Genomic DNA, 20,060 nt, shown 5'->3' with positions numbered 1-20,060 from the left:
TGCCTCTCCCTCTCCCTGTCTCTCCCTCTCTCCATCTCCCTCCCTGTCTCCCTTGCTCTCTCTCTCTCTCTTTCAGTCCCTCTGTCTGTCTTTCTCTTTCTCCCTATCCCTTTCTCTCTCTCTCTCCCTCTTTCCCCCCCCCTCCCTTCCTCTCTCTCTCTGCCCCTCTCCGTCTCCATCTCCCGCTCTCCCTCTCCCAGCGAGTGATGTTGGTTCGAGTGGAGAATGTTGAGTGTTTCGAGCAGTGGGCGAGTGGGTGAATGGTTTGGGAGCGGGGGATTTGATGCTGAATAATGAGACGTGAAGTGCGATCCCTCCACAGAGGCACAGGGAGCGGATATCCGAGCGGTGGTGAAGTTTGATTACCCAGCGCGCTCCGGGAAGGAGCTGTCACTGCGCAAAGGAGAACCACTGCTGCTCTTTCACAAGGTGTCCGACGACTGGTGGACAGGCCAGATTGGAGGGGTCAAGGGACTCGTACCGCACAAGTACATCGAACTGACAGACACGTAAGTAACGGAGAGGGGCCAATCCCAACCATTTCCCACCCCTCTGGGTTCTCTCCTGCGAATCAGGGAGCGATGGGCCTATTCAGCCGAGGGGTGAATCACAGAGGCCCCGGGTTCTGGTTTGTAATGCTGCAGGATCTCAGGGGAGAGGGTGGGGGTGAGGTCGAGGGGCACACCGAGACCTCCCACACTGATCCCTCACCTGGAAGCCCATCCTCAGGGTTCCCCCGAGTTCAGCCACCACACATGTGCAGCGGAGACACAGGCCATTTGGCCCGACGGCTCTGTGCTAGCACCGGAGCTCCCCACGGGGGCCCTCTCGCCATGGGACAGCGATTGGGGGAAAAGAGGAATTTTATTCTCCTCAGGAACCCCACCCCCCCCTCCCCGCCAAAAACCCAGGCTCTCTCCCCCAACCCCCCTGGACCTCAGTCCCCATCCCCGTCCCGACCACCCGGACCCCAGACCCAGTCCCCGTCCCCTCAGACCCCAGTCCCTGTCCCCCTAGACCCCAGTCCCCATCCCCGTTCCTGACCACCCGGACTCCAGTCCCAGTCCCTGTCCCCTCAGACCCCAGTCCCTGTCCCCTCAGACCCCAGTCCCTGTCCCCCTAGACCCCAGTCCCTGTCCCCCTAGACCCCAGTCCCAGTCCACCCAGACCCCAGTCCCCATCCCCGTCCCGACCACCTGGACCCCAGTCCCAGTCCCCGTCCCCCCAGACCCCAGTCCCCGTCCCCCCAGACCCCAGTCCCCGTCCCCACAGACCCCAGTCCCTGTCCACCCAGACCCCAGTCCCCATCCCCGTCCCGACCACCTGGACCCCAGTCCCAGTCCCTGTCCCCCCAGACCCCAGTCCCCGTCCCCCCAGACCCCAGTCCCTATCCCCGTTCCCGACCACCCGGACCCCAGTCCCAGTCCCCATCCCCAGTCCTGTCCCCCCAGACCCCAGTCCCAGTCCCTGTCCCCCCAGACCCCAGTCCCAGTCCCTGTCCCCCCAGACCCCAGTCCCAGTCCCTGTCCCCCCAGACCCCAGTCCCAGTCCCTGTCCCCCCAGACCCCAGTCCCAGTCCCTGTCCCCCCAGACCCCAGTCCCACTCCCTGTCCCCCCAGACCCCAGTCCCAGTCCCTGTCCCCCCAGACCCCAGTCCCAGTCCCTGTCCCCCCAGACCCCAGTCCCAGTCCCTGTCCCCCCAGACCCCAGTCCCAGTCCGTGTCCCCCCAGACCCCAGTCCCTGTCCCCCCAGACCCCAGTCCCAGTCCCTGTCCCCCCAGACCCCAGTTCCAGTCCCTGTCCCCCCAGACCCCAGTCCCAGTCCCTGTCCCCCCAGACCCCAGTCCCAGTCCCTGTCCCCCCAGACCTGTCCCCCCAGTCCCAGTCCCCATCCCCGTCCCGACCACCCAGACCCCAGTCCCAGTCCTCATCCCCGTTCCTGACCATCCGGACCCCAGTCCCAGTCCCCGTCCCCCCAGACCCCAGTCCCTGCCCCCCCGGACCCCAGTTCCCATCCCCGTCCTGACCACCCGGACCCCAGTCTCTGTCCCTATCCCCCCAGACCCCAGTCCCAGTCCCTGTCCCTGTCCCTGTCCCCTCAGACCCCAGTCCCAGTCCCTGTCCCTGTCCCCCCAGACCCCAGTCCCCATCCCCGTCCCAACCACCCAGACCCCAGTCCCAGTCCCCGTCCCCCCAGACCCCAGTCCCCATCCCCTCCCAGAACCACAGTCCCTGCCCCCCCAGACCCCATTCCCTTCCCACCCCAGACCCCAGCCCACGTCTCCCTGATCCACCTATCACTTTGTTGCAATCGTTCACCTGCAAAGGATTAACCCAAATTCCTTTCGCCTCCAGCACTGACGGTTTTCCCGAAGTTCCCAGTGACTCCGCGAATGAACTGGCTCCAAGCGAGAAAGCAACAGGTAGCAGCAGGTAACGAAACTAGAGGGAGCTTTACTCTGTATCTAACCCCGTGCTGTACCTGTCCTGGGAGTGTTTGATGGGGACGGTGTACAGGGAGCTTTACTCTGTATCTAACCCCGTGCTGTACCTGTCCTGGGAGTGTTTGATGGGGACGGTGTAGAGGGAGCTTTACTCTGTACCTAACCCCGTGCTGTACCTGTCCTGTGAGTGTTTGATGGGGACAGTGTAGAGGGAGATTTACTCTGTATCTAACCCCGTGCTGTACCTGTCCTGGGAGTGTTTGATGGGGACGGTGTAGAGGGAGCTTTACTCTGTACCTAACCCCGTGCTGTACCTGTCCTGTGAGTGTTTGATGGGGACAGTGTAGAGGGAGATTTACTCTGTATCTAACCCCGTGCTGTACCTGTCCTGGGAGTGTTTGATGGGGACGGTGTAGAGGGAGCTTTACTCTGTATCTAACCCCGTGCTGTACCTGTCCTGGGAGTGTTTGATGGGGACGGTGTACAGGGAGCTTTACTCTGTATCTAACCCCGTGCTGTACCTGTCCTGGGAGTGTTTGATGGGAACGGTGTAGAGGGAGATTTACTCTGTATCTAACCCGTGCTGTACCTGTCCTGGGAGTGTTTGATGGGGACGGTGTAGAGGGAGCTTTACTCTGTATCTAACCCCGTGCTGTACCTGTCCTGGGAGTGTTTGATGGGAACAGTGTAGAGGGAGCTTTACTCTGTATCTAACCCCGTGCTGTACCTATCCTGGGAGTGTTTGATGGGGATGGTGTAGAGGGAGCTTTACTCTGTATCTAACCCCGTGCTGTCCCTGTCCTGTGATCAGACTCGCCCTGTTGAGTGACTCTGACAGTGAGCCGATGCTCAGGAAGAGGAGTGGGAGCAGCCCAGTGAGGAAGATATCCACTCTGTTTGCTGATGGTGCTGTGCGAATCCCAGTCTCTCAATCCAGTCCACACAAGGTGTTGCCGACCCGCTCCAATGCCCCGGATGAGAGGTGAGAGGAGAGACTGATGATTTTTTAAAACTTATTCATGGGATGTGGGCTTCGCTGGCTAGACCCAGCATTTATTGCCCATCCCTAATTGCCCTTGAGAAGGTGGGGTGTGAGCTGCCTTCTTGAGCCGCTGCAGTCCCCGTGTGATGTAGGTACACCCACCGCACTGTTAGGGGGGTCTCCAGGATTTGGACCCAGCGACAGTGAAGGAACGGCCGATATATTTCCAAGTCGGGATGGTGAGTGGGGCTCGGAGGGGAACTTGCAGGTGGTGGTGTTCCCCATGTGTCTGCTGCCCTTGTCCTTCTAGGTGGTAGAGGTGGTGGGTTTGGGCGGCGCTGTCGAAGGAGCCTTGGCGAGTTGCTGCAGTGCATCTTGTAGATGGTACACACACTGCTGCCTCTGTGCGTCGGTGGTGGAGGGAGTGAATGTTGAAGCTGGTGGATGGGGTGCGGATCATGTCTACGCGTTTGTCTGTATGTGTCTTTGTGTATCTGCTGTGTGTGTGTGTGTGTGTGTGTGTGTGTGTGTGTGTGTCCCTGGGGAGAGGTGTGTACTCTGTGTTCACTGAGCTGTGTGTGTGTGTGTGTGTGTGTGGGGAGGTGTGTACTCTGTGTTCACTGAGCTGTGTGTGTGTGTGTGTGTGTGTGGGGGGAGGTGCGTACTCTGTGTTCACTGAGCTGTGTGTGTGTGTGTGTGGGGGGAGGTGTGTACTCTGTGTTCACTGAGCTGTGTGTGTGTGTGTGTGTGTGTGTGTGTGTGTGGTGGGAGGTGTGTACTCTGTGTTCACTGAGCTGTGTGTGTGTGTGTGTGTGTGTGGTGGGAGGTGTGTACTCTGTGTTCACTGAGCTGTGTGTGTGTGTGTGTGGGGGGAGGTGTGTACTCTGTGTTCACTGAGCTGTGTGTGTGTGTGTGTGTGTGTGTGTGTGTGTGGTGGGAGGTGTGTACTCTGTGTTCACTGAGCTGTGTGTGTGTGTGTGTGTGTGTGTGTGTGGTGGGAGGTGTGTACTCTGTGTTCACTGAGCTGTGTGTGTGTGTGTGTGTGTGTGTGGTGGGAGGTGTGTACTCTGTGTTCACTGAGCTGTGTGTGTGTGTGTGTGGGGGGAGGTGTGTACTCTGTGTTCACTGAGCTGTGTGTGTGTGTGTGTGTGTGTGTGTGTGTGGTGGGAGGTGTGTACTCTGTGTTCACTGAGCTGTGTGTGTGTGTGTGTGTGTGTGTGTGTGTGTGGTGGGAGGTGTGTACTCTGTGTTCACTGAGCTGTGTGGTGTGTGTGTGTGTGTGTGTGGGGGGGGGGAGGTGTGTACTCTGTGTTCACTGAGCTGTGTGTGTGTGTGTGTGTGTGTGTGTGTGGGGGGAGGTGCGTACTCTGTGTTCACTGAGCTGTGTGTGTGTGGGGAGGTGCGTACTCTGTGTTCACTGAGCTGTGTATGTGTGGGGAGGTGCGTACTCTGTGTTCACTGAGCTGTGTATGTGTGTGTGTGTGTGTGGGGGGAGGTGCGTACTCTGTGTTCACTGAGCTGTGTGTGTGTGGGGAGGTGCGTACTCTGCGTTCACTGAGCTGTGTATTTGTTGACAGGCACAGCAGTGTTTCAGTCGCGATTCAGGAGCGCAGGAACACGTTGGACCTAATGCAGCTCAGTCACAGGCCAGACCGGACTGCAGCTGGCAAACTGGACCGGCAGTATTCTGACAAACCAGCCTCGGAGCTCAACAAGGTTAGTGAGCTGAAACAGCAGCATTGTAAAGGGCTGAATGGCCCCACTCCTCCATACTCCCCTGGTAAAGGTACAGCACTGATATAAACAACAAACATACAAGCCTGAAACCACTGTTTCTGAGTGATACAGCACAGGAGGAGGCCATTCAGCCCATCGTGCCTCTGCTGGCTCTTTGTAAGGTCTATCCCGTTAATCCTGCTCTTCCCCACCCCCCACACCCCGTGAATCGGGTATATCTCCGATTCTCCCCCTTTTGAACGTTCCTATTGAATCTGCTCCCACCGCCCTTTCAGGCAGCGCCTTCCAGATCACAACAACTCGCTGGGTCAAAAACATTCTCCACCTCTCCCCCCCACCCCCTCTGGATCTTTTACCGATTCTCTTCAATCTGTGTCCCCCACCCCCTCCCTCTGGTTACCGACCCTCCCGCCACTGGACACAGTTTCTCCTTATTTATTTTCCCTTTAATCCCCCGAAAATCCCTCAGAATTGTGGAAGCGTTTGTTAAATCTCCCCTTAACCTCCTGGAAGAACATCAGAGAAAGCAGCAAGAGGCCATTCAGCCCCTCGATTCTGTTCCATTGTTCAATAAGATCACGATGATCTTCCCCCTTCACCTCACCTTCCCACAAAACCCCTTCATTCCCTTTTGTGCACAACAATCTATCGATCTCTGAATTGAACATACTCGACTGTCTCAGCCTTAAACACACTCACCGACTGTCTCAGCCTGAAACACACACACCGACTGTCTCAGCCTTAAACACACTCGCCGACTGTCTCAGCCTTAAACACACTCGCCGACTGTCTCAGCCTTAAACACACTCACCGACTGTCTCAGCCTTAAACACACTCGCCGACTGTCTCAGCCTTAAACACACTCACCGACTGTCTCAGCCTTAAACATACTCACCGAGTGTCTCAGCTTTAAACACACTCACCGACTGTCTCAGCCTTAAACACACTCACCGACTGTCTCAGCCTTAAACATACTCACCGACTGTCTCAGCTTTAAACACACTCACCGACTGTCTCAGCTTTAAACACACTCACCGACTGTCTCAGCTTTAAACATACTCACCGACTGTCTCAGCCTTAAACACACTCACCGACTGTCTCAGCCTTAAACATACTCACCGAGTGTCTCAGCTTTAAACACACTCACCGACTGTCTCAGCCTTAAACATACTCATTGAGTGTCTCAGCTTTAAACACACTCACCGACTGTCTCAGCTTTAAACACACTCACCGACTCTCAGCCTTAAACCTACTAACCGAGTGTCTCAGCTTTAAACATACTCACCGAGTGTCTCAGCCTTAAACACACTCACCGACTGTCTCAGCCTTAAACACACTCGCCGACTGTCTCAGCCTTAAACACACTCACCGACTGTCTCAGCCTTAAACACACTCGCCGACTGTCTCAGCCTTAAACACACTCACCGACTGTCTCAGCTTTAAACACACTCACCGACTGTCTCAGCCTGAAACACACACACCGACTGTCTCAGCCTTAAACACACTCGCCGACTGTCTCAGCCTTAAACACACTCGCCGACTGTCTCAGCCTTAAACACACTCACCGACTGTCTCAGCCTTAAACACACTCGCCGACTGTCTCAGCCTTAAACACACTCACCGACTGTCTCAGCCTTAAACATACTCACCGAGTGTCTCAGCTTTAAACACACTCACCGACTGTCTCAGCCTTAAACACACTCACCGACTGTCTCAGCCTTAAACATACTCACCGACTGTCTCAGCTTTAAACACACTCACCGACTGTCTCAGCTTTAAACACACTCACCGACTGTCTCAGCTTTAAACATACTCACCGACTGTCTCAGCCTTAAACACACTCACCGACTGTCTCAGCCTTAAACATACTCACCGAGTGTCTCAGCTTTAAACACACTCACCGACTGTCTCAGCCTTAAACATACTCATTGAGTGTCTCAGCTTTAAACACACTCACCGACTGTCTCAGCTTTAAACACACTCACCGACTCTCAGCCTTAAACCTACTAACCGAGTGTCTCAGCTTTAAACATACTCACCGAGTGTCTCAGCCTTAAACACACTCACCGACTGTCTCAGCCTTAAACATACTCACCGAGTGTCTCAGCTTTAAACACACTCACCGACTGTCTCAGCCTTAAACACACTCACCGACTGTCTCAGCCTTAAACATACTCACCGACTGTCTCAGCTTTAAACACACTCACCGACTGTCTCAGCCTTAAACATACTCACCGAGTGTCTCAGCTTTAAACACACTCACCGACTGTCTCAGCCTTAAACATACTCACTGAGTGTCTCAGCTTTAAACACACTCACCGACTGTCTCAGCTTTAAACACACTCACCGACTCTCAGCCTTAAACCTACTAACCGAGTGTCTCAGCTTTAAACATACTCACCGACTGTCTCAGCCTTAAATATACTCACCGACTGTCTCAGCCTTAAACATACTCACCGACTGTCTCAGCTTTAAACATACTCACCGACTGTCTCAGCTTTAAACATACTCACCGACTGTCTCAGCTTTAAACACACTCACCGACTGTCTCAGCTTTATACACACTCACCGACTGTCTCAGCTTTAAACACACTCACCGAATGTCTCAGCCTTAAACACACTCACCGACTGTCTCAGCCTTCAACACACTCACCGACTGTCTCAGCTTTAAACACACTCACCGACTGTCTCGGCCTGAAACACACTCACCGACTGTCTCAGCCTTAAACCTACTCATTGCCGGAGCACCGTTAACTCTCTGGTCCGGAGAATTCCAGTGGTTTCCCCACTCTCGATTTGAGGAGAATTCTCCTCATCTCAGTCTGGAATGGCCGTCCGCTTACCCCTGACGTCTCCCCGGAAAGTGCTTTGCGATGTTTTACATTGTTAGAGCCGTGCTGTGTCAGTGTAAGAGATTGTTGTGCTCCTTCGGTGAGACACTCCGCGGACACATCAATCAACCACCGCTTATCTCTGATCATGTTGCCAATAGAGACGGCGTTCACAGCAAAGGGATTGTCGCCCCCCCCCTCCCACCCTGCCCCACCGACTCCCCCACATTTGCTTCCTCCCTCTCTCACTAACTCTCACCCTCCCTCACCCAGGGGTGCCAGCCCTGAGGCCCTGGGCCTGATTGGCTGATCTGCAACGAGGGCGGGGCCAAAGTCAGAATGAAGTTATTTGAACGGGGGGGATCTTCGTCTTCTCTCTCCCCAGGAGATCGTGAAGAACATGGATTCGGTTTTCCGGGAGCTGTTGCAGGTCAAGCGTCTCAAGGCGAGCGGCGAGGAATCCCAGGACCCCGGCAAAGCGGAAAGCCTCGCCGGCCAGGGGGTCACCCTGCGTCGGAGCAGTAGCGGGGCCTTGGAGAAACCCGCGAGCAAGCAGGGCACCCCTTCCAAACCCAGCATGAAGTCCAGGGCCGCTGCCCTCTTCAAATCCTCTGCGGGGGGCACTGCTGACGGGTCCCCCAAGGTAACCTCCTGAGGATGGGTGTGGGCTCGGGAGGATCAAGCCAAGAGACTCACTCCAAAGGCAGGAGGGAGCCCAGGGCCATGAGTCTGACCTTCCACTGGCTACCCTGCCAGACACTCCGAGGACACACACATCAACCACCGCTTATCTCTGTTCACGTTGCCAATAGAGACGGCGTTTCACAGCAAAGGGATTGTCGCCCCCATCCCCTCCCCTGCGTTTGCTTCCTTCCCTCTCTCACCAACTCTCCCCCTCCCTCACTCTCCCCCTCCTCACTCTCTCACTCCCTCACTCACACACTCCCTCCCTCCTCACACCCTCCCTTCTGCCCTCATCCCTCATTCACTGCTTGTCTCTTTCCCTCACTTACTCACTACCTCCCTCCCTCCTTCACTCATTCGCTTCCACCCTCTCTCCCACAATCGTTCACTCGCTCCCTCCCTCACTGACACGCACCCTCCCTTCCTCACTCACTACCTCCCTCCCTTACTCGCTCATTCAATCCTTCCATCCCTCACTCACTACCTCCCTGCCTCATTTGCTGCCTCCTTCCCTCAGTGACTCACACCCTCCCTCACTCACTAACTCCCTCACTCTCATTCACTACCTCCCTCATTCGCACCCTCCCGCCCTCACAGACTCACACCCTCATTCATTCATTCCTTCCCTCCCTCACTCATTCACTCCCTTAGTCACTCATTCACAGCCACGATCCCTCACTCTCTCGCACTCACTCCCTCATTCACTCAATCCCTCACTCATTCACTACTTCCCTCCCTCAATGACTCCTTCCCTCACTCACTCCCTCACTCATTCATTCCTTCCCTCACTCATCCATTTACTCACTATCTCCCTGCCTCCCTAACTCACGCACTATCACACACCCTCACTCATTCACTATCTCTCTCCCTCTCACTCACTGCCTTCCTCACTCATTTATTTACTCCCTCCATCCTTCTCTCACTCACTCCTTAACCCATTCACTCTCCGTCTCACTCGCTCATTCTGTCTCTCCCTCACTCACTCTGTTCCTCACCTGCACACTCACTCACTCAATCTGTCCTCTCCTCCCTCTGTCCAACATCCTACTCACCCTCTCCCTCATTCAATCTCTCCACTCACCCACCCACTCACTCACTCTCCTCCACTCGCTCACTCGCTCACCCTCACTCTCTCCTCCCCTTAATGAGGTGCATTTGCAAATAAACATGAGAAATTCCAGCATGGATTCGATGGGCTGATCGGCCTCCTTCACTGCAGAAATTGACCAGGACCAGGCCTCGATCCTTCAATATGATCGGCACCGATTACCGACACACTGACACACCCCTCACTGTAACACTGATATACCCCGCACCCCTCACTGTAACACTCTGATATACCCCACACCCCTCACTGTAACACTGATATACCCCACACTGTAACACTCTGATATATCCCACACCCCTCACTGTAACACTCTGATATACCCCACACCCCTCACTGTAACACTCTGATATACCCCACACCCCTCACTGTAACACTCTGATATACCCCACACCCCTCACTGTAACACTGATATACCCCGCACCCCTCACTGTAACACTCTGATATACCCCACACCCCTAACTGTAACACTGATATACCCCACACTGTAACACTCTGATATATCCCACACCCCTCACTGTAACACTCTGATATACCCCACACCCCTCACTGTAACACTCTGATATACCCCACACCCCTCACTGTAACACTCTGATATACCCCACACCCCTCACTGTAACACTCTGATATACCCCACACCCCTCACTGTAACACTCTGATATACCCCACACCCCTCACTGTAACACTCTGATATACCCCATACCCCTCACTGTAACACACTGATATACCCCACACCCCTCACTGTAACACTCTGATATATCCCACACCCCTCACTGTAACACTCTGATATATCCCACACCCCTCACTGTAACACTCTGATATACCCCACACCCCTCACTGTAACACTCTGATATACCCCACACCCCTCACTGTAACACTCTGATATACCCCGCACCCCTCACTGTAACACTCTGATATACCCCACACCCCTCACTGTAACACTCTGATATACACCGCACCCCTCACTGTAACACTCTGATATATCCCACACCCCTCACTGTAACACTGATATACCCCACACCCCTCACTGTAACACTCTGATATACTCCACACCCCTCACTGTAACACTCTGATATACCCCACACCCCTCACTGTAACACTCTGATATACTCCACACCCCTCACTGTAACACTCTGATATACCCCACACCCCTCAATGTAACACTCTGATATCCCCCACACCCCTCACTGTAACACTCTGATATACCCCACACCCCTCACTGTAACACTCTGATATACCCCACACGCTCACTGTAACACACTGATATACCCCACACCCCTCACTGTAACACTCTGATATACCCCACACCCCTCAATGTAACACTCTGATATCCCCCACACCCCTCACTGTAACACTCTGATATACCCCACACCCCTCACTGTAACACTCTGATATACCCCACACGCTCACTGTAACACACTGATATACCCCACACCCCTCACTGTAACACTCTGATATACCCCACACCCCTCACTGTAACACTCTGATATAACCCACACCCCTCACTGTAACACTCTGATATACCCCACACCCCTCACTGTAACACTCTGATATATCCCACACCCCTCACTGTAACACTCTTATATACCCCACACCCCTCACTGTAACACTCTGATATACCCCACACCCCTCACTGTAACACTCTTATATACCCCACACCCCTCACTGTAACACTCTGATATATCCCACACCCCTCACTGTAACACTGATATACCCCACACCCCTCACTGTAACACTCTGATATACCCCACACCCCGCACTGTAACACTCTGATATCCCCCACACCCCTCACAGTAACACTCTGATATATCCCACACCCCTCACTGTAACACTCTGATATACCCCACACCCCTCACTGTAACACTCTGATATACCCCACACCCCTCACTGTAACACTCTGATATACCCCACACCCCTCACTGTAACACTCTGATATATCCCACACCCCTCACTGTAACACTCTGATATACCCCACACCCCTCACTGTAACACTCTGATATACCCCACACCCCTCACTGTAACACTCTGATATACCCCACACCCCTCACTGTAACACTCTGATATACCCCACACCCCTCACTGTAACACTCTGATATACCCCACACCCCTCACTGTAACACTCTGATATACCCCACACCCCTCACTGTAACACTCTGATATATCCCACACCCCTCACTGTAACACTCTGATATACCCCACACCCCTCAATGTAACACTCTGATATATCCCACACCCCTCACTGTAACACTGATATACCCCACAACCCTCACTGTAACACTCTGATATACCCCACACCCCTCACTGTAACACTCTGATATACCCCACACCCCTCACTGTAACACTCTGATATACCCCACACCCCTCACTGTAACACTCTGATATACCCCACACCCCTCACTGTAACACTCTGATATACCCCACACCCCTCACTGTAACACTCTGATATACCCCACACCCCTCACTGTAACACTCTGATATATCCCACACCCCTCACTGTAACACTCTGATATACCCCACACCCCTCAATGTAACACTCTGATATATCCCACACCCCTCACTGTAACACTGATATACCCCACAACCCTCACTGTAACACTCTGATATACCCCACACCCCGCACTGTAACACTCTGATATCCCCCACACCCCTCACTGTAACACTCTGATATATCCCACACCCCTCACTGTAACACTCTGATATACCCCACACCCCTCACTGTAACACTCTGATATACCCCACACGCTCACTGTAACACAGTGATATACCCCACACCCCTCACTGTAACACTCTGATATATCCCACACCCCTCACTGTAACACTCTGATATACCCCACACCCCTCACTGTAACACTCTGATATACCCCACACCCCTCACTGTAACACTCTGATATATCCCACACCCCTCACTGTAACACTCTGATATACCCCACACCCCACACTGTAACACTCTGATATATCCCACACCCCTCACTGTAACACTCTGATATATCCCACACCCCTCACTGTAACACTCTGATATATCCCACACCCCTCACTGTAACACTCTGATATATCCCACACCCCTCACTGTAACACTCTGATATATCCCACACCCCTCACTGTAACACTCTGATATACCCCACACCCCTCACTGTAACACTGATATACCTCACACCCCTCACTGTAACACTCTGATATACCCCACACCCCTCACTGTAACACTCTGATATACCCCACACCCCTCACTGTAACATTCTGATATATCCCACACCCCTCACTGTAACACCCTGATATACCCCACACCCCTCACTGTAACACTCTGATATACCCCACACCCCTGACTGTAACACTCTGATATATCCCACACCCCTTACTGTAACGCTCTGATATACCCCACACCCCTCACTGTAACACTCTGATATACCCCACACCCCTCACTGTAACACTCTGATACACCCCACACCCCTCACTGTAACACTCTGATATATCCCACACCCCTGACTCTAACACACTGATATACCCCACACCCCTCACTGCAACACTCTGATATACCCCACACCCCTCACTGTAACACTCTGATATACCCCACACCCCTCACTGTAACACTCTGATATATCCCACACCCCTCACTGTAACACTCTGATATATCCCACACCCCTCACTGTAACACTCTGATATACCCCACACCCCTCACTGTAACACTCTGATATATCCCACACCCCTGAATCTAACACACTGATATACCCCACACCCCTCACTGTAACACTCTGATATATCCCACACCCCTCACTGTAACACTCTGATATATCCCACACCCCTCACTGTAACACTCTGATATACCCCACACCCCTCACTGTAACACTCTGATATACCCCACACCCCTCACTGTAACACTCTGATATACCCCACACCCCTCACTGTAACACTCTGATATACACCACACCCCTCACTGTAACACTCTGATATACCCCACACCCCTCACAGTAACACTCTGATATACCCCACACCCCTCACAGTAACACTCTGATATACCCCACACCCCTCACAGTAACACTCTGATATACCCCACACCCCTCACAGTAACACTCTGATATACCCCACACCCCTCACTGTAACACTCTGATATACCCCACACCCCTCACTGTAACACTCTGATATAACCCACACCCCTCACTGTAACACTCTGATATACCCCACACCCCTCACTGTAGCACTCTGATATACACCACACCCCTCACTGTAACACTCTTATATACCCCACACCCCTCACTGTAGCACTCTGATATACACCACACCCCTCACTGTAACACTCTTATATACCCCACACCCCTCACTGTAACACTCTGATATATCCCACACCCCTCACTGTAACACGCTGATATACCCCACACCCCTCACTGTAACACTCTGATATACCCCACACCCCTCACTGTAACACCCTGATATACCCCACACCCCTCACTGTAACACTCTGATATACCCCACACCCCTCACTGTAACACTCTGATATACCCCACACCCCTCACTGTAACACTGATATACCCCACACCCCTCACTGTAACACACTGATATACCCCACACCCCTCACTGTAACACTCTGATATATCCCACACCCCTCACTGTAACACTCTGATATACCCCACACCCCTCACTGTAACACTCTGATATACACCGCACCCCTCACTGTAACACTCTGATATATCCCACACCCCTCACTGTAACACTGATATACCCCACACCCCTCACTGTAACACTCTGATATACCCCACACCCCTCACTGTAACACTCTGATATACTCCACACCCCTCACTGTAACACTCTGATATACCCCACACCCCTCAATGTAACACTCTGATATCCCCCACACCCCTCACTGTAACACTCTGATATACCCCACACCCCTCACTGTAACACTCTGATATACCCCACACGCTCACTGTAACACACTGATATACCCCACACCCCTCACTGTAACACTCTGATATACCCCACACCCCTCACTGTAACACTCTGATATACCCCACACCCCTCACTGTAACACTCTGATATACCCCACACCCCTCACTGTAACACTCTGATATATCCCACACCCCTCACTGTAACACTCTTATATACCCCACACCCCTCACTGTAACACTCTGATATACCCCACACCCCTCACTGTAACACTCTTATATACCCCACACCCCTCACTGTAACACTCTGATATATCCCACACCCCTCACTGTAACACTGATATACCCCACACCCCTCACTGTAACACTCTGATATACCCCACACCCCGCACTGTAACACTCTGATATCCCCCACAACCCTCACAGTAACACTCTGATATATCCCACACCCCTCACTGTAACACTCTGATATACCCCACACCCCTCACTGTAACACTCTGATATACCCCACACGGTCACTGTAACACACTGATATACCCCACACCCCTCACTGTAACACTCTGATATATCCCACACCCCTCACTGTAACACTCTGATATACCCCACACCCCTCACTGTAACACTCTGATATACCCCACACCCCTCACTGTAACACTCTAATATACCCCACACCTCTCACTGTAACACTCTGATATATCCCACACCCCTCACTGTAACACTCTGATATACCCCACACCCCTCACTGTAACACTCTGATATACCCCACACCCCTCACTGTAACACTCTGATATATCCCACACCCCTCACTGTAACACTCTGATATCCCCCACACCCCTCACTGTAACACTCGGATATACCCCACACCCCTCACTGTAACACTCTGATATACCCCACACCCCTCAATGTAACACTCTGATATCCCCCACACCCCTCACTGTAACACTCTGATATACCCCACACCCCGCACTGTAACACTCTGATATCCCCCACACCCCTCACTGTAACACTATGATATACCCCATACCCCTCACTGTAACACTCTGATATACCCCACACCCCTCACTGTAACACTCTGATATACCCCACACGCTCACTGTAACACACTGATATACCCCACACCCCTCACTGTAACACTCTGATATATCCCACACCCCTCACTGTAACACTCTGATATACCCCACACCCCTCACTGTAACACTCTGATATACCCCACACCCCTCACTGTAACACTCTGATATACCCCACACCCCTCACTGTAACACTCTGATATATCCCACACCCCTCACTGTAACACTCTGATATACCCCACACCCCTCACTGTAACACTCTGATATACCCCACACCCCTCACTGTAACACTCTGATATACCCCACACGCTCACTGTAACACACTGATATACCCCACACCCCTCACTGTAACACTCTGATATATCCCACACCCCTCACTGTAACACTCTGATATACCCCACACCCCTCACTGTAACACTCTGATATACCCCACACCCCTCACTGTAACACTCTGATATATCCCACACCCCTCACTGTAACACTCTGATATACCCCACACCCCACACTGTAACACTCTGATATATCCCACATCCCTCACTGTAACACTCTGATATATCCCACACCCCTCACTGTAACACTCTGATATATCCCACACCCCTCACTGTAACACTCTGATATATCCCACACCCCTCACTGTAACACTCTGATATATCCCACACCCCTCACTGTAACACTCTGATATACCCCACACCCCTCACTGTAACACTGATATACCCCACACCCCTCACTGTAACACTCTGATATATCCCACACCCCTCACTGTAACACTCTGATATACCCCACACCCCTCACTGTAACACTCTGATATACCCCACACCCCTCACTGTAACACTCTGATATACCCCACACCCCTCACTGTAACACTCTGATATACCTCACACCCCTCACTGTAACACTCTGATATACCCCACACCCCTCACTGTAACACTCTGATATACCCCACACCCCTCACTGTAACATTCTGATATATCCCACACCCCTCACTGTAACACCCTGATATACCCCACACCCCTGACTGTAACACTCTGATATATCCCACACCCCTTACTGTAACGCTCTGATATACCCCACACCCCTCACTGTAACACTCTGATATACCCCACACCCCTCACTGTAACACTCTGATACACCCCACACCCCTCACTGTAACACTCTGATATATCCCACACCCCTGACTCTAACACACTGATATACCCCACACCCCTCACTGCAACACTCTGATATACCCCACACCCCTCACTGTAACACTCTGATATACCCCACACCCCTCACTGTAACACTCTGATATACCCCACACCCCTGAATCTAACACACTGATATACCCCACACCCCTCACTGTAACACTCTGATATATCCCACACCCCTCACTGTAACACTCTGATATACCCCACACCCCTCACTGTAACACTCTGATATACCCCACACCCCTCACTGTAACACTCTGATATACCCCACACCCCTCACTGTAACACTCTGATATACACCACACCCCTCACTGTAACACTCTGATATACCCCACACCCCTCACAGTAACACTCTGATATACCCCACACCCCTCACAGTAACACTCTGATATACCCCACACCCCTCACAGTAACACTCTGATATACCCCACACCCCTCACAGTAACACTCTGATATACCCCACACCCCTCACTGTAACACTCTGATATACCCCACACCCCTCACTGTAACACTCTGATATAACCCACACCCCTCACTGTAACACTCTGATATACCCCACACCCCTCACTGTAGCACTCTGATATACACCACACCCCTCCCTGTAACACTCTTATATACCCCACACCCCTCACTGTAGCACACTGATATACACCACACCCCTCACTGTAACACTCTTATATACCCCACACCCCTCACTGTAACACTCTGATATATCCCACACCCCTCACTGTAACACTCTGATATACCCCACACCCCTCACTGTAACACTCTGATATACCCCACACCCCTCACTGTAACACCCTGATATACCCCACACCCCTCACTGTAACACTCTGATATACCCCACACCCCTCACTGTAACACTCTGATATACCCCACACCCCTCACTGTAACACTGATATACCCCACACCCCTCACTGTAACACACTGATATACCCCACACCCCTCACTGTAACACTCTGATATATCCCACACCCCTCACTGTAACACTCTGATATATCCCACACCCCTCACTGTAACACTCTGATATACCCCGCACCCCTCACTGTAACACTATGATATATCCCACACCCCTCACTGTAACACTCTGATATACCCCGCACCCCTCACTGTAACACCCTGATATACCCCACACCCCTCGCTGTAACACTCTGATATACCCCACACCCCTCGCTGTAACACTCTGATATACCCCACACCCCTCGCTGTAACACTCTGATATACCCCGCACCCCTCGCTGTAACACTCTGATATACCCCACACCCCTCACTGTAACACTCTGATATACCCCACACCCCTCACTGTAACACTCTGACATATCCCACACACCTCACTGTAACACTCTGATATACCCCACACCCCTCACTGTAACACTCTGATATACCCCGCACCCCTCGCTGTAACACTCTGATATACCCCGCCCCCCTGCCTGTCCTCTCCAATCCTGCTGTTTATTGCATTTAACGTTTAGCATTGAATTTTGAAGTTAGGGTTGTAATCAGACCTAAATCATTTTCATAAATTCTTTACCTTTATTTGAATTATTATTAAATATAAATCATGTTCTCAGAGGAAGAAATATTTTATTAAAATCACCATCCACATTAATGATATCTGACTTCACCACATCAACATCAGTCCATTCATTTGTGCAGATATTACCCTGAGAGAGAGAGGGACTGAGAGACACCAGTCAGTGTACAGATATCTCCCTGAGAGAGAGGGACTGAGAGACACCAGTCAGTGCACAGATATCTCCCTGAGAGAGAGAGAGACTGAGAGACACCAGTCAGTGTACAGATATCTCACTGAGAGAGAGGGGGACTGAGAGACACGAGTCAGTGTACAGATATCTCCCTGAGAGAGAGAGGGACTGAGAGACACCAGTCAGTGTACAGATATCTCCCTGAGAGAGAGAGGGGACTGAGAGACACCAGTCAGTGTACAGATATCTCCCTGAGAGAGAGAGGGGACTGAGAGACACCAGTCAGTGTACAGATATCACCCTGAGAGAGAGAGGGACTGAGAGACACCAGTCAGTGTACAGATATCTCCCTGAGAGAGGGGACTGAGAGACACCAGTCAGTGTACAGATATCTCCCTGAGAGAGAGGGGACTGAGACACACCAGTCAGTGTACAGATATCTCCCTGAGAGAGAGAGGGACTGAGAGACACCAGTCAGTGTACAGATATCTCCCTGAGAGAGAGGGGACTGAGAGACACCAATCAGTGTACAGATATCACCCTGAGAGAGAGAGGGACTGAGAGACACCAGTCAGTGTACAGATATCTCCTTGAGAGAGAGAGGGGACTGAGAGACACCAGTCAGTAGACAGATATCTCCCTGAGAGAGAGAGGGACTGAGAGAAACCAGTCAGTGTACAGATATCTCCCTGAGAGAGAGAGACTGAGAGACACCAGTCAGTGTACAGATATCTCCCTGAGAGAGAGAGGGACTGAGAGACACCAGTCAGTGTACAGATATCTCCCTGAGAGAGAGGGACTGAGAGACACCAGTCAGTGTACAGATATCTCCCTGAGAGAGAGAGGGGACTGAGAGACACCAGTCAGTGTACAGATATCTCCCTGAGAGAGAGGGACTGAGAGACACCAGTCAGTGTACAGATATCTCCATGAGAGAGAGGGACTGAGAGACCCCAGTCAGTGTACAGATATCTCCCTGAGAGAGAGAGGGACTGAGAGACACCAGTCAGTGTACAGATATCTCCCTGAGAGAGAGAGAGGGACTGAGAGACACCAGCCAGTGTACAGATATCTCCCTGAGAGAGAGGGGACTGAGAGACACCAGTCAGTGTACAGATATCTCCCTGAGAGAGAGAGGGACTGAGAGACCCCAGTCAGTGTACAGATATCTCCCTGAGAGAGAGGGACTGAGAGACACCAGTCAGTGTACAGATATCTCACTGAGAGAGAGGGGACTGAGAGACACCAGTCAGTGTACAGATATCTCCCTGAGAGAGAGGGACTGAGAGACACCAGTCAGTGTACAGATATCTCACTGAGAGAGAGGGGACTGAGAGACACCAGTCAGTGTACAGATATCTCCCTGAGAGAGAGGGACTGAGAGACACCAGTCAGTGTACAGATATCTCCCTGAGAGAGAGGGACTGAGAGACACCAGTCAGTGTAC

The 20,060-nt window shown here is 52.3% G+C and overlaps 1 protein-coding gene across 1 annotated transcript; it reads left to right on the top strand.

Moving 5' to 3' along the window:
• Window positions 1-322: 322 nt before the first annotated feature.
• On the top strand, window positions 323-8,863 carry LOC144675291 (rho GTPase-activating protein 4-like; the record flags this gene model as incomplete). The annotated part of the gene is made up of 4 exons (XM_078536151.1): window positions 323-509; window positions 2,356-2,433; window positions 5,004-5,142; window positions 8,380-8,863. Coding segments are annotated over 4 exons (674 nt in total), but the record flags the coding sequence as incomplete, so codon positions are not given.
• Window positions 8,864-20,060: the final 11,197 nt, after the last annotated feature.

Source organism: Cetorhinus maximus, unplaced genomic scaffold (assembly GCF_964194155.1).
Source record: "Cetorhinus maximus unplaced genomic scaffold, sCetMax3.hap1.1 HAP1_SCAFFOLD_936, whole genome shotgun sequence".
Lineage (NCBI taxonomy): Eukaryota > Metazoa > Chordata > Chondrichthyes > Lamniformes > Cetorhinidae > Cetorhinus > Cetorhinus maximus.
This window is presented reverse-complemented; position numbering and strand designations above follow the sequence as displayed.